The sequence below is a fragment of the Podarcis bocagei genome (genome assembly GCF_964188305.1).
Source record: "Podarcis bocagei genome assembly, chromosome: 8".
In the NCBI taxonomy this organism is placed as follows: domain Eukaryota; kingdom Metazoa; phylum Chordata; class Lepidosauria; order Squamata; family Lacertidae; genus Podarcis; species Podarcis bocagei.
The window spans coordinates 68,658,856-68,673,798 of record NC_138133.1 but is presented as its reverse complement, the minus strand read 5'-3'; the positions used below and the strand labels follow the sequence as shown (position 1 = coordinate 68,673,798).

The following is a 14,943-nucleotide window of genomic DNA, read 5'->3' as shown; positions in this document are numbered from 1 at the left end:
AAACTCTGTGCACAGCACTTTGTCAACAATCAATCAGGATCTGCAGCACTTTACAATCAGATGACTGGTCAAAACCAAGTCATCTGATGACACTGTGACATCATGTGATTAAAAAGTGGATGGCCCTTTCCACCTGTCAGCCATGGCCTGTGAGTGCTGGGGAAAATAAACCTCTGTGACACAGACCAGACCCAGTTCTCCACCTCTGATCTAGTTATACTATTATCTTCTTTCTTCTTCTTCTATACTGCATACTAAGACTTTACTATGACAACAATATGCTTCATGAACAACTAGAAAAATGCAGAATAAAGTATTATGATAGCCTTATTCAAAAGTAGCCAAATTTTAACTAAGTTCATGCCAATTAACTACTTACTGTAATTTTCCACAAGGTTCTTGACACAATGCTATTTGCTATATCATATACTCAAAAGTTGATTTATAGTCAAAAGGTGACTTAAAGTCAAATGTCGATTAACTATAAAACAGAAGTGCAGGTTTTAAAAAATCTGTTGGTGCAGATGTTTAAACCTATGAACTTATCAGATTTATTCTCCAACAGGGAAATACAATAAATAAATAATATGGAAGTGGATTTGGAGATATTACATATCTTATCAGGGTAAAGGGCTACATGGAAGCCATATGCATAAATCAACTTTTACAAAACCTTTACAAATTTAAGATATATTATATTATAAAATACAAAGAAGGGGCTTAAGCTGGTACCTGAAGTTCTTAAAGGCAGCTTGGGGCGGAGGGGCGGGGGGAGATTGGGAACCAGAAATCCAAAAGGAGTTATTTGTCATGAAATGAAGTGAATTTATAACTTCCTAAATACATGTTCAAAAAAGAGAAGAGATTGCTTTCATTTACATTCTTATTATTACAAAGATAAATCCTATCATTGGCATAAATCCAAATGTTATTCTCTAAGGTTGTACATACCATGGAATAATTTGTCCAAATGTCAGTTGTAATTTTCAAAATCCCCCTCTTACTATAGATTCTTAAACATCTGTAACAAATACTTGTTTTGAGAGTGCTTTACATTTGTGACATTTGACCTTTTGCCGTATGCACCACAAAATTCAAGTTTCAAATACCATGCAAGCAGGAAATATGATCATTCCAGCAGTAGCCATCTGCATGGTCCAATATCAAATATTAGTTCTGGGTTGCACAAAGTCATGTGTTACAAATCTGTTTCTGCAGCTTCTATAATTAGTTGTAATTTGCTGCTTCTAAAATGTGTTTCTTATGGGACATCTGGCCTTGAAACGTCTACCTTTTGCATTGAAAAAAATACTTAGTGTTCTGAATATTTTAAATACATACATATACGTGTGTTTGTGTCACTGCATGGGTGGCATAACTAGGACCATACTTCTTAAACAGAGATTTATATCATTATGCAGAAATATTAAATAATCTAAATGTATGCAAATAATGTTTCAGAGGTAGTCAGATTTTTCCAAGCTAATTATTAAACAGGAGCCTGTTAAGGAGATTAGAGCATTGTATGCAGCAGCACTGGTACTTTGTAGATAATACAAAATGAATAAAATATACACATATATAGTACGTATAGATGTATTTATTTAGTAGTGCTCCTAATTTTTAAAACGGAGAGCAAAATGCTATTGTGCCTAGTAGCGCAACACATTTTTCACTGTAAGAAAATGAAGGCACTGTGCTATGTGCTCCAAATATACTAGTGCATAAGCACTTAGATGAAGATAAGTGCTTTCCTGTATCTCAACACAAATCATAAGCATATCAAAGCATTTAAGAGCCATCACAAGCACATCAGGTATCATCAGCCCATTTGTAGTAGAGTTTTATGGTGATACATCTTCATACCTTTCATATAATCTACCTACATAAATTATTCTGCAGAAGGTGAGAAGAACCTATTTGCTACAAGAGGAAATAACTTATTTGCTAAAAGATATTTTTGTCCAAGTATGAATATCATTTCTGAAATCAATTCATCTCTAGGAGAAATAATAGCAACTCTGTGCTGAACCTTCTGCACTTTGACAGTTCTCAGTATGAAGGACAGCACATAGCAATTTTATACACTAAACTCATGCAGTGGAGGAGAACTCTAACTGGAGAAATTCCCTTCCTATTCATGTGATCATTTTGGTTTTACGGTTCAAGAGTGAACGCGGTGGCAATTTCTTAATGTATGCAGTGTGCCAACCCAACCAAAAGAAGTACCAGTTCTCACATAGCATACAAATGTGGGCAATTTCCAGCCTCATATACAGTCATACCTCGGGTTACAGACGCTTCAGGTTGCGCGTTTTCAGGTTACGGATGCGCCAAAACCCAGAAGTACCGGAACGGGTTACTTCCGGGTTTCGGCACTTGCGCATGTGCAGAGGCAGCAAAGCACGCTTTTCGCATGCGCAGAAGCACTGAATCGCAACCCGTGTGTGCACAGACGCGGCGCTGCGGGTTGCGAATGTGCCTCCCACATGGATCACGTTTGCAACCCGAGCGTCCACTGTACAAACCAGAGACTGAAGAATAGAGAATATAATGGAGTAAAGAAATATAATAAACCAATTATTTAAGTACACAATCAACTAGATGCCAGGTTGATTCTAGATGCTGAGAGTCAGTTTTAAAGCCTAGGTGTAGAATATTTGAAGAATAGTATTTCAACTGCCTTCTAAAAATTAGTGGCAACAGCTGAGAATGTTGCCCTGAGATTATAGAACCATCTCCCAAAAGAAATTGCCAAATCTAGCAGCACAGTCCATTTCAGGGACTTAAAATATTTTCATTCAGATTAACTTTTGACCACTAAATATACCAGTTATAGCTGCAAACACTGCTTATCATTGCTGCTTCAAATGGTTACTTTTTATTTCACTGGAGTTTGTTTGTTTGTTTTTGCAATATATATGTATCTAACACAGAAACAGCTATAAAACAAACTTGGACACAATTATATCAATCTAGTAAGAAATCCATGTGTCATTGAAGATACTGCAACAACCTGGTGTTTTTCTATGTGCCACGATGTATAAGTGAATAGCATAATTTAGAAAAAAAGGATTCAAACTGTTCCTGGCTTAACCCATCCCTTTGCTTTCTTTGTTTGATTAGCCAAATTTCCACATTAAGTGGCTCCAGAGGTGTTTAAACTTCCCGGAAATACTGGAATTTTATAAGCCTTTCCAGTTGGTTGCTATTGTAGAGCTTGCTGCATGGAAGGAATGCAAGTCTTTGTGCAAGACTTTAAGCACCTGAACGCTTGCACTTTTTGCCTTATCACAGCATCCATTTCAGAATATACTCAAAACTCCCTTGGGGGGGTGGAGAACCACCACTATGAGTGAATGAACATTTATTTTTGTTTTTATTATCTGTCTTGAGACTATTGCATTGAAAGGCAGAGTAAAAATGTTCTAAGTAAATCTGTGTGGAAAGCTAATCTTCAAAGACAAAAGTATTTTTCAGCGCATATGAGGCATAAGAGTGATTTGGGGTTCTGTTGCCAACAGTGTCTGGCTGGTAGAAGCTCAAAGGCAGAGCATGAAAGCAATGGCCTTTCTCCATTAGTTCCTAGCATCTGTTTTTTTAGTGGTGTACCACCTTGAAACTCCCTGTTAGCGGTTTTTTATCTTTTATAAATCAGGGGGTGGGGATATAATGAATGTAATCAAAGCTAGTGGCCATTGTTATACCGTGGTACCTCGGGTTAAGTACTTAATTCGTTCCAGAGGTCCGTACTTAACTGTTCTTAACCTGAAGCACCACTTTAGCTAATGGGGCCTCCTGCTGCTGCCGCACCACCGGAACATGATTTCTGTTCTCATCCTGAAGCAAAGTGCTTAACCTGAAGCAGTATTTCTGGGTTAGTGGAGTCTGTAACCTGAAGCGTATGTAACCTGAAGCATATGTAACCCGAGGTACCACTGTACCTTATGATGGTGAATTCCAGAGATTAATGGCAAGTCTGAGCAGGGGGGAAATGAGAGGTGCGGGGAGGAGAGGGTAGACGTTCCATTGCACGAGCGTAATTCCTTCTGCTGATGGGACAAGTTAGTTGGATACCACCCGGCATCTCTGGGATACTTACAAGCAGGGAATGAAGCCAAGAGTCTTCCCTCCACCGCCCCACTCCATGTCTTGCATTCAGAGATGTACTGCGTCTCAACACAAAGTTTCCCTTTACTATTGTGGGTTACAAAAATGGATTGTGTGGGCAGAACTGAAGAAAGAAGGGGTTTTGCATAACAGAACTGAAGAAAGATATTAAGGGAAAGGTACTTTCCCACTTTTGAAATGTACAAGAGACCTCTGATCTTAAACTTCATTAAATAAACACAATTTTGTGCATTACTGGTTTAAACCAAGCTCACATGTTGTTCCACTCCTTGGCCACCTTCTTTCATAATCAGTATTTTTTTATTTTTTTTAACCCTTTAATAATTCTTTATCACTGTGCCAAAGCACATGTTCGTAAGTTTAGAAGCTAGGAGAAAATAAAACTTGGGCTACTACACAACACCAGAATCTATTTCACTATACAGTGGTAACTCGGGTTACAGACGCTTCAGGTTACAGACACTTCAGGTTACAGACTCTGCTAACCCAGAAATAGTACCTCGGGTTAAGAACTTTGCTTCAGGATGAGAACAGAAATTGTGCAGTGGCGGTGCAGCAGCAGCGGGAGGCCCCATTAGCTAAAGTGGTACCTCAGGTTAAGAACAGTTTCAGGTTACGAACGGACCTCCAGAACGAATTAAGTTCTTAACCCAAGGTACCACTGTACTGGAAGCCGCCCAGAGTGGCTGGGGCAAACCAGACGGATGGGCAGGGTACAAATAATAAAGTTATTGTTGTTGTTCCATCTCAACATCCCTCCCATCCCTTCTACACATTCAACATCTTATTGATGGGAAAGTGTTTTTTTTTTAAAGGGAAAAACTCAACTATGAAGATCAATTCCAGGATGACAAAGAAGAAAATTGAAATAAAAATTAAAAGCAAAATTTAAATGTGGTAAGTGCATTGGTATGAAAATATTGAAGCACGATAATAAAAAACTACTAGTTTCCCTACATCACTTCCTCATTTTGGAAGGATGCCAGTACTCAACTCCAGCAATGAGATCCAGATTTTTAGTTAGTAGAAAACTGGAACAATTATAGCTAGTCCAAAAGATCACTACAGCAAGAAACACATTTCACCTTCTTCAAAGATTCAGTGGAATCAAGAAGAAACTGAGCTTCCAATCACAACTTGACTGCAATAGAAAGTGACTTTCAGGAGGAAACCTCATAAGGATAAGATGAGCATCATGGTAGCCTTTTGCTAGGGAAACTAACCATGTATCCAAGTTCCTGTAAAATCCAATAAGTTCATATATACTGTCTTTTTAAAGATTGCATGTTGTTTTCTTACCTGGACTCCATCCTTCAACTTCAAAATGCACTCCATTGTATTTATTGTAATCACAACTGGCTCGGAACCAAGCTTTGTCCATGGTACGTGGATGCGCAGTTCATGAATGTGTCCGCTTAAAAATGTAAATGGTAGTTTCAGCTCCTTGAAAACAAAAGTCATATCAAATTACCAAGCTAGCTATTAAAAACAAAATGAAATAAAACGAGCAGCTTGAGCATGTAGTTACAGTTATCCAAATGCAATTTAACAAGTTTTTCTGCTGCAAGCTGTCTGACATAAATTTTGGTGCATTTCAAAATAGTTTCCCGGATAATGGGGAACTACCTCATTCATATAAATAAACCAAGAACATAACCAATGTGTGTCAAGTTGCATCTATTCTGACACATCACACACACACACTGCATTCATTCATTTGGCTTTTATTCAGTTCTAAGCTTGAAGACTCATTGAAAAAACAAGCACAACTTATAAAACATAAAATCCATAAACTATATACAGTTAATCCAAACTCCTAACAATAAAAATAATAAAAATAATAATTTATTATTTATACCCCGCCCATCCGGCTGAGTTTCCCCAGCCAATCTGGGCGGCTCCCAACAGATTAAAAACAGAATAAAACATCAAACATTAAAAATTTCCCTAAACAGGGCTGCCTTCAGATGTCTTCTAAAAGTCAGATAGTTATTTATTTCCCTGACATCTGATCGGAGGGCGTTCCACAGGGAGGGCCCCATCACCGAGAAGGCCCTCTGCCTAATTATCAATGGCCACTAAAATCCAACAAAAATAAATGAATGAATGAAATGGTCTTACACTGCTAATCTACCACACAAACACACATGACACTCAAAGGCTTACAGTAAACTTGAATAGGAATTCTCAAGCTAGGAAGTGGATCCTGAGGTTGCCTTCAAATAAACACTTATTATCAAATTTCTATGCCACCCTTCCTCCCCAAGGAGTTCAGAATGCTTAACAGAATTCACATCCACATGCAGCTGCTGGGTGACCTTGGGCCAGTCACACTTCTTTGAAGTCTCTCAGCCCCACTCACCTCACAGAGTGTTTGTTGTGGGGGAGGAAGGGAAAGGAGATTGTTAGCCGCTTTGAGACTCCTGAAGGGGAGTGAAAGGCGGGATATCAAATCCAAAATCCAAATACACCCAAAGCCATAATTAAAAGATCAATTAAAATTTTGTATCTAAGTACAATATAAAAACATAACACAGCTTCCTCAACCATGTGTTAAAGATGAGAAGCACATCTTTCATTGGCATTTGAAAGCCATCAAGGGAAGGGAACCACCACATACCTCCAGGAAAGGAGTTCCACATACAGGGCATTTGCCACAGAGGAGTCCTTACCCCGTATAATCAGCACATGGGTTCATCCCCATCAACGGGAAATGCAGGGCCTTCCTTCCAGATTTTAAAAGCATGGGCTTGCTACAATTATGACACCAAGTTTGAAGCAAATATGAGCAATTTTGCCTTCAAAGTGCTACATAAAGTACAATGAGCTTCTGAGCGACTTACTTGTTTTATCAGAAATATTTATAACCTGCTATTCATTGAATATTTTCAATCCAAGAGTGCGGAAACAAAAGAACAAAGTAGAAAGGACATACAGAAAAATATAACCATGTACAGCAGTTACAAAATCATATCAACAGGCCCAGTAAACAACAAACAGTTCCATGATAATGCAAACAAAGCAACTGCAATAAGGACAGCAATTACAAATGTCAATTTAATAAAATACCTTTGGTAAAACCCAGCAAGATAGTCACATAAAGAAGTCCCCATTCTACTTTGTGACCTTTGCGCAACTTAACAACTTTCACCCCTCTCTCCAACTCATCCAGGACCTTATCCTGAGTGGTATGAATCATCGCCCACAAGTATAAACAGCAAAGATCTCCCACTCCTTTTCCATAGTAGAAACAGAACACACACAAAAGAGAAAGGTGGCGATATGCCACAGCTGGTGTTTCTCTCCTCTTTCCATGGGCCTGACAAAACTCACAGGCCTTGAGGCCTGTAAGGCTGCTAATAAGATTTCCTCTTTGTCAGTCTTGCCACCTTTAACAGTTTGTTCCAGTTTTAACCCTGCCTTCCAGAAGAGGAGGCAACCTTTTCCTGTATGCTCTACTCTCCAGTGACTAAAATAAAACTTCAGAGGTAATTAAATCCAACTTTCCATCATGCTCCTCCTTGGAATACTTCATACAATATACCTATGGCTTCGGCAGTAGTCTGTCTCCTCCTTACAAGTCAGCACAAACAGCATTCAGCATCCTCCACAATTATTTGTCTTTATTACCAAACATGATTTAACCAGACCATTAGCCACTAAAAAAAGTTCACTGAGGAGGCAACAGTTGTGGAATAGGTGTTTTCAATATTGCCGCATGGTAGGCGTGATTATACACCTTCACCTCTGCCTGGCTGTAGCTGCTCTGAGATGTGTACCACCTGAGACCTAGCCATGAACTGGGCTGATTTATTGCTCCAAGATCCATCTTAATGGGTCCCGCACCTCCACAGGGGGAGACAGCCACAGCCAATCCAAACCTCACCAGTGAGTGATTCCACCCACAATAGGGTCAAACTCTGCACAACCACTGGATCATTCCAAATTTACTCTGTAGCAAATTCCAGATCAGTTGTCAGACATGCAATATGTGCTGCGTCAATGGTATACTGAGATAGCCCCACAAATTGTTAAGGTGGCCATAAAGTTCTGAGGTGGTCCTAACAAGGTGGACTCAGTTTGAATATTAAAGACCACCCCCCCAGGAGCAACCGCCCTCCACCTGCTGGATTGGTGCCACACCAAATACTCAGGCAGGACAATCTGAGTCAGGTGAGGCCTAGATAGCTCACCCAATAGGTTTCAATAATGTATAACAAGTCTGCCCCTTATTTCACAACTGTGTCATGAATAAGGGATGTTGCACTGTGAATTGCATGGCACATTTGCAGTTCACTTTTGACATATAAAAGGAACTCCAGACAAGTCACTAACAACAGACATTAGAAGCTACTGTATAGCCAAGCCTAGGGGAAACATTATATTCTGATCCTACATAAAATTGCCTTGATCCATAAGCACTCTGGCATATACATGAACTGCTGTTTGTTGAATTAAGTAACAAGAAGCTGAATGAACAAGGAATCATCATGCATGTACTCAAGATGCAATGCCAATTAGAAATGGGATATACTTCTACATAAAAGCAGTTAAAATAATTTAAAACGTGTTAACATCTGTATGTCAGGGACAGGGCAGGCTTGCCTAAACAAAAATGATTTAAGCAGGCATCAATAACGGTACATTGAAGGAACCTGCCTGATAATCAATCAAGGTCATATGTTCTTAAACATAGACTGAACAACCATTCAGGCAAGGGTGTGAGTGTACACATGCACAGGCCACTGTGTGTGTGTGTGTGTGTGTGTGTGTGTGTACACACACATACACAAACACACACCATCATCCTTGCACAGTATTACAGCAGCAGTTTGTGAGATAGCACCATGGTGCGGGGACAGAAGTTACTTTAGGGGCTACTGTTCAATTTTGTTTTTATGAAAAGATGTGCAACTGTTTCTCGAGATCAGGTTCAGGTCCGCTGTGTTTATAAGCTAGGTTTTAAGATATATAGGTTCCCATGAACTACTACTAATGTGTACAGCGATTTCACAACTTTTGAAAAGATAGAAGATTCAATGCCACTGTCCTAATGCTTCAAGAGGAAACACAGGAGCTCAGCCTTCATCAGGGTAGAGAATAGCAGTGAAGAAAACACAGAAGTGGATAATAGAAAGCTGTTGAAAGTTTGAAAACAACTTGTTTGCCTTTTATGACAGCTGCCTGACTCACTGTTGTATAAATACAGGTCGGTGTTTTTTCCAACAAACGTTTTCAACTTAACAAAGTGAAGTTGTCAAAATGTAGAATCAAGTCAGATGTCAAAAGCTGACAACCCAGGAGACACCACTTAAAGCTGCAATCCAATGCACTTTTTTGAGAGCAAGTCCACTGAACAACAACTTACTCCTGAGTAAATGAAACATCTGTTTTGTATGCTCTCTTTTGTTTAGATGAAGAGAGCTTCTTCAATATGTTGACCGAAAGTGCAAAATCGCCAAGAATACATATGTCAAAAAAGAATATAGTCCAACATCTTACATTAGAATTTATCTTTATTAAGTATGTTGATTGATGCTACATAGAACAAATGTGTACATCCATTTTAATGACAAGCAAGTTTAAACAGATACATCATACCCACATTCTTTCTAAAACTCATTTCTAGGTCTAAAAATATGTTCAATTTAGCCAAGCAATTTGAGAATCCTTCAGAAGTTATTATTTTAATGTTTATGCTAGAACACAGAACATATTCCTCAAAAAGCAGCCTCCTCCTTAGCCTCCTCCACACCATGTGTGACACTTGATCTTGAATCTTTTCTCAATTTCAAAAGCCTTTCTATAATGTAGCTCTACTGTAGCTCTTTATATTGTGTTTCAGATACACCAATGTGTGGCAATTTTAAACTTCATAAACATTGCTCAACAAAGCTCCTTTTCATCTATTAATCTTTTTTACTTCCATATGAGATAAAAAATATTCCTCATTTTAATCACATGAATATGATGTAGACATATATATATTATTTATAAGACCATTTATAAACTTCTAGCTCATAAAAATATATCATGGTTTTGTTAGAGCTCTCCTACAAGTCCCCAGATGCATTTCAAACACATGGGTCAGACTAGAAACGGGGATGATGAGAGTGGAGGCTAACATCAATCTACAAATGGCTGTCATTGAATCTGCTCCCCTGAGGAATAGCCCCACTGATCCTCTGCAACCAGTTCCAGTCAGGCTGGCAGACAGCAGTCCTGAACACCCTTCAGAAACTGGGTCTTGCCCCTCAAGCCTTTCTAAGACTGGCGTTGGACCAAGCAAAAGTTACGGATAGGCAAAGAATCATAGACACCGAGAGACAACAGGACTGCTCAAGGTGCCCAGACTATGAAATTGCAGAAATTGAGAGAGATATAGCCACACCGGCAGCAAATCTCTTCTTTCTCATATCCAAAAATGCAAGAAGGGCTTTTACTTTCACCAGAAGCTCGGCTCTGCCCTCACTGGTCCTGGAAGGATCCTTTTAAAAAGTCCCATATGCTCAGAGTCTTTGCACCTGTTCATTGGGGGATATAGGAAGTCCAGAGCACTTATTTTTTAGATGTCCCTTTTATGAAGAGGCACGTAGTGAGACCATTGATCCCCTGCTGGTAAGGCTCACTGACCTCCCGGAAAAGCAAAAATTCGACCTTTTCCTGTTAGGCAAAGATCATAAGACGACCCGGATGGTCACCAGATTCTGTGTACAGATTTGTAGGTGCAGACTATCCCCCTATTCAAACTAGTTTGTTAAGAAAATCCCCAAACTCTGTTCCATGGTTGATTCTGGATCATTTCTCTGCGGTAGCTTATCTTATAGTTTATAAAGATCTATACACTTATCACATTTATAAATTTTAAATTTCCTGTTGTACATTGTTTTAAATGTTTGTTTTCCTTCTGGGATTGTACCCCCAGGTGTGTTTTATAAGCTGGTCTCTGACCGTAATAAATTATCTATCTATCATGGCTCTGTATTAAAAAATAATTAAAAATCATAAAATTCTAAAAATCATAAAACACAGAACACATGACCAACAACAGTGAATCAAATTAATTCTCGAAAAAAACACTTGGCAACAGGAAAAAAAACCCTAACAGTAATTAGATAAATGTACAAGGAAAGTATGCCAAAGCAAGTGTTTTTATATTATAAAGGACAATTATAAAAATGCACAGTGAGGCAGACACAGTTTATTCTCCAGAGCAGTGTCCAACACTCCCATTGTTATAGGCATGTTTTGCGACAGGGAATTTCTGAGCTCTGGGCGCAGTACTGCACCTAAGATTTCAGATTAAAACTGCCACTGTTGGTGCTGAGGGTGTGGGAGGAGAAATTCCTCCTCACTAGGCTTTCGATAGATCTAGGGGTTGTCTTATACATGGAAAAATATGATAGGTCTTAGGTTTGCAAACTGGACACTCAAGGTGGGTGTCTCTGCATCAGTTGTATAAGCTTTTAATATGTATTGTTTGTGGTGCCAAAAAAGATATATTTATATGAAGGAAAGTGGGTATAGGGAGAATCCAGGGCTTGTCGGCAGAGTGGAAGAAAAGGAGGACCATTTTTTCCCTCCCCACTTCCAGCCACTCTCCGAATACTGGAGAAGAGACCCTATTAGGGAGACGGGCAGGGGAAGCGTGGCTTTGTTTTTTGCAGGCTTCAGATAAGGACTAGCCCATGTGAAAAATGAACATACGTTTTTAGCCTCAGTTCATTCATTGTCAGCTTTGTATTCTTGTTATAAAAAAGTGTGCCTAGACAATCCATTGTTGCGCCCATAACCTAGGTTTAAGATACCATTTAGCTTCTAGCTTTCATATATCAGTTTCTAAGACTGCTCCAGAGGAAAGACGTAATGTTCAAGATTTGCACACATAGCAGGAGAACCACGAACAGTCATCCCTACATTTCTGTGTTATGATGCAACAATTCCCACATCTGAGGATTTGCAACTTGCCTCTTCAGCAATAGAACTGCTGTACCAAAGCAAACAACAGGTGCAGGTATGGTTCTCCCCTGTATACACCATAGCTGTCAACTTTTCCCTTTTCTTGCAAGGAATCCTATTTGGAAAAAGGGAATTTCCCTTAAAAAAAGGGAAAAGTTGACAGCTATGGTATACATACACTGCATCACTGGATCCCAACCAAAGTTATTTTCCCCACGTCAACAAGATGCAACATCAGTTACAGAAACAAGATATTACAGACATTCAACACAAGACTGTTGTTATATTGTGCAAGTCTTTTCTGTAGAAAGTCCATTTTATCTTTTCAACACAATATTCAGAAGAGAAACAGCTTAAATTACCAAGTTTCAGCTGAAAATATGTAGGGGAATATAAAGTGTGTCTTTTCAAACAGCTCACTGCAAGGAAGACAACTTCAATTGGCCTGTAGTACTGTATCGCAAGGCTTCTTGCGTACTGAGTGACAGAAGATGTAAGTACAAAGGTGCTTGATGTTTGTGGGAAAGAAATGCCACCAATATAGAATTAGGCAGCCTGATCTGAGCAATGGAGGGCCTTGAGAGAGGAATGGAGGCCAGGCTTCACAAACATGGAAGAAAAATATATATAAAATATGTTTATGCATTAACATAGAAAAGTATGCCAGAGTAGTAAGGCACCGTTTGCACCCTAAATTCATATGATTTTACTCCTGAGAAACATGGAATATACATGTCTCAATAATGCTAAAAAAGGGTATCATTCACCCAAAGTAAATTGAGGACAGCTTATTTAAAGTTACATTAATTTATTTGAGTTATGCACAAAGAACAACATACCTGTTCAAGTACATCAAGTTTTAACTCAAGCTTGCTAAGAACAACATCTCCTCCCCAGAGTGATAGCTGTAGATCAGAAGGCTTCAAGTTCTTAATATAGCGATTCACATAGCTCATTAGAATAGGAGTCACATACGACTCAAGCATTGTGTCTTTGTTGATGGAACCTTTAAAAAAGAAAAGAAACTCATGTTACATCTTCCTAGTATGCATAAAAATACTGTAGAAAGCAAACCTACTGCCACTGTCAGAAACTTTCAAATCAGAACTGTATTTGGATTTAAACTGATGCAGTTTAACAGCCATGCATCATTCAAATCATATACATTTCAATTGAGAAGTCCCACTGAATTCAGTAAGGTTTATACTAAGAACAGCAAATACAGGAGACTTCCACCAAGCATTCCCAGGCTTAGACGATCGTAGCAGGCCCCTTTAAACTTTGTATCTTAGCACTAAAGTATACCTACAGATGACTGAACACAATATTCACTTAAATAATGTTATTCTCTCTCTTAACTAGTTTGCAGCACAGGCTGTAAAGCAGCAATTCCAAAACTAAGTTTTGCAGCTCATGTAATCTCACCACCAGTTTGTGTATCACTTCCAATGACAATTTGAAGCCCAAATATAATATAATAATATAATAAGTTTTATATGCAACCCATAATAAAAAAACCAAAGCATCTATTGTATCAATTTAAAACAACTCCTTTTAAAGTGCCTAGTAGGAGGAAACAAATCTGAAGCAACGCATGCAAACATATATGGGTTTTTGCTATGGGAGGTGGTGTTTCTGTCCCAAATGTTCTTTTTCTTTTTTAAAAAAATTATGCTTTTCAGGTTTATACATTTCACTAATTTTACAATCTTTTTAACATTTCGAAACTTGACTTACTTCCCCCTCTTTCTGCAGTTCCTAAAATTTATTTTTAATATCTTCTGCATATCCAAAATAACTTAATTTCCTCATTTATTCACAGACTTTAAATATATACTCTCATCAAACTGCAGGTTACTACAATAACAATGCGTTGGTTCTGTTTAGGATGAAGAATATATGGGATTATTGTAATGTCCCAAACGTTCTTCATCCTAAACACAACCAATGCATTCGGCACACAGCGTCACAGGTGACAGCTGTAAATTATTTTGCGATTCTCTCTTAAGGCCAACACCACCACCTTGTTGAAACGCGACCCAAACACGGGAAGCGTCCAACCAACCAACCAGGTGTAAACTTTTAGCAGTTTCTTCCACGTGGGCTCCAGGCGCGTATTCTGCCACGGGGAACCCAACCCTTGAATCTCATGCCCCCCCCCCCCAGGGTCAGGACCCTTGACTCTCTCCAACACGCCTCTTCCACAACTTCTCCCCGCCGCCTTCCTCCTGCTTCAACGCCCCCCGCGAGGCACCCCGAGACCCCCGCAAGCTGAGCGCGCGCGCGCCGCCCTTCGCCGCCCCCCCCCCACCGAGACGCCCCTCACCCTACCGCGGCCTCGGCTTCCTCATGGGGCTTCTCCTTCTCCTGCCCGGAACGCAGCTCGCGGCTCGCCGGCGGTGGTTCACTCCCCGCGAGGCGCCCCGTCGTCCGCAGCCCGGCCCTTCATGCTCAGCAGCCGAGGAGGCGTCGTCGCCAAGGGCCAAGCGAGCCTGAGGTTGGTTTGTTTGGTCGGCCGCCGAGGCAGTTCCGGGTTCCAGCCTCACAACAACCGCCGCCGAAGCCGCCGCCTCCGTTTCGCCGGACGCATTTGGCGGTGACACCATCCGGCGGGAAGCTTCCGAGAGAGAGGCTTCAGCCGGGGACGCGAAGGGCTGCGGGAGAGAGGGAGGGAGAGGAGGCGCGCGGAGCTCCCGGCGACGGCTTCCTGCCTGGACCTGAGGCTGTGCAAGGCGGGAGGGGGGGGGGGAGTGCTGTCTTCGTTGGCCACCTCTCTTAACTACTTCTTCCTATCTCTTGGATGTGCCCTGGGCTCCCTCGCCGGCGCCTTTGGTCGGCTTTTCCCACGCGCTG

At 40.2% G+C, this 14,943-nt stretch overlaps 1 protein-coding gene across 6 annotated transcripts in view; it reads right to left on the bottom strand.

The window, feature by feature from the left end:
* Positions 1-14,685, bottom strand: part of VPS13B (vacuolar protein sorting 13 homolog B) — a 368,719-nt gene extending 354,034 nt beyond the window's left edge. For 5 of the 6 annotated variants that reach the window (XR_014010614.1, XM_081204225.1, XM_081204222.1 and 2 more), the window contains exons 1-3: positions 14,422-14,685; positions 12,930-13,096; positions 5,431-5,574 (exon numbers count right to left, since the gene is read on the bottom strand). Coding sequence is in view for 5 of the 6 variants with exons in the window: in XM_081204225.1 (XP_081060351.1) it covers positions 5,431-5,574; positions 12,930-13,076 (291 nt within the window). In the remaining variant the exon portion in view is untranslated. The remainder of the gene's footprint in view (positions 1-5,430; positions 5,575-12,929; positions 13,097-14,421) is intronic. The other variant, XM_081204223.1, reaches the window with a different exon arrangement.
* Between the last annotated feature and the right edge of the window lie 258 nt (positions 14,686-14,943).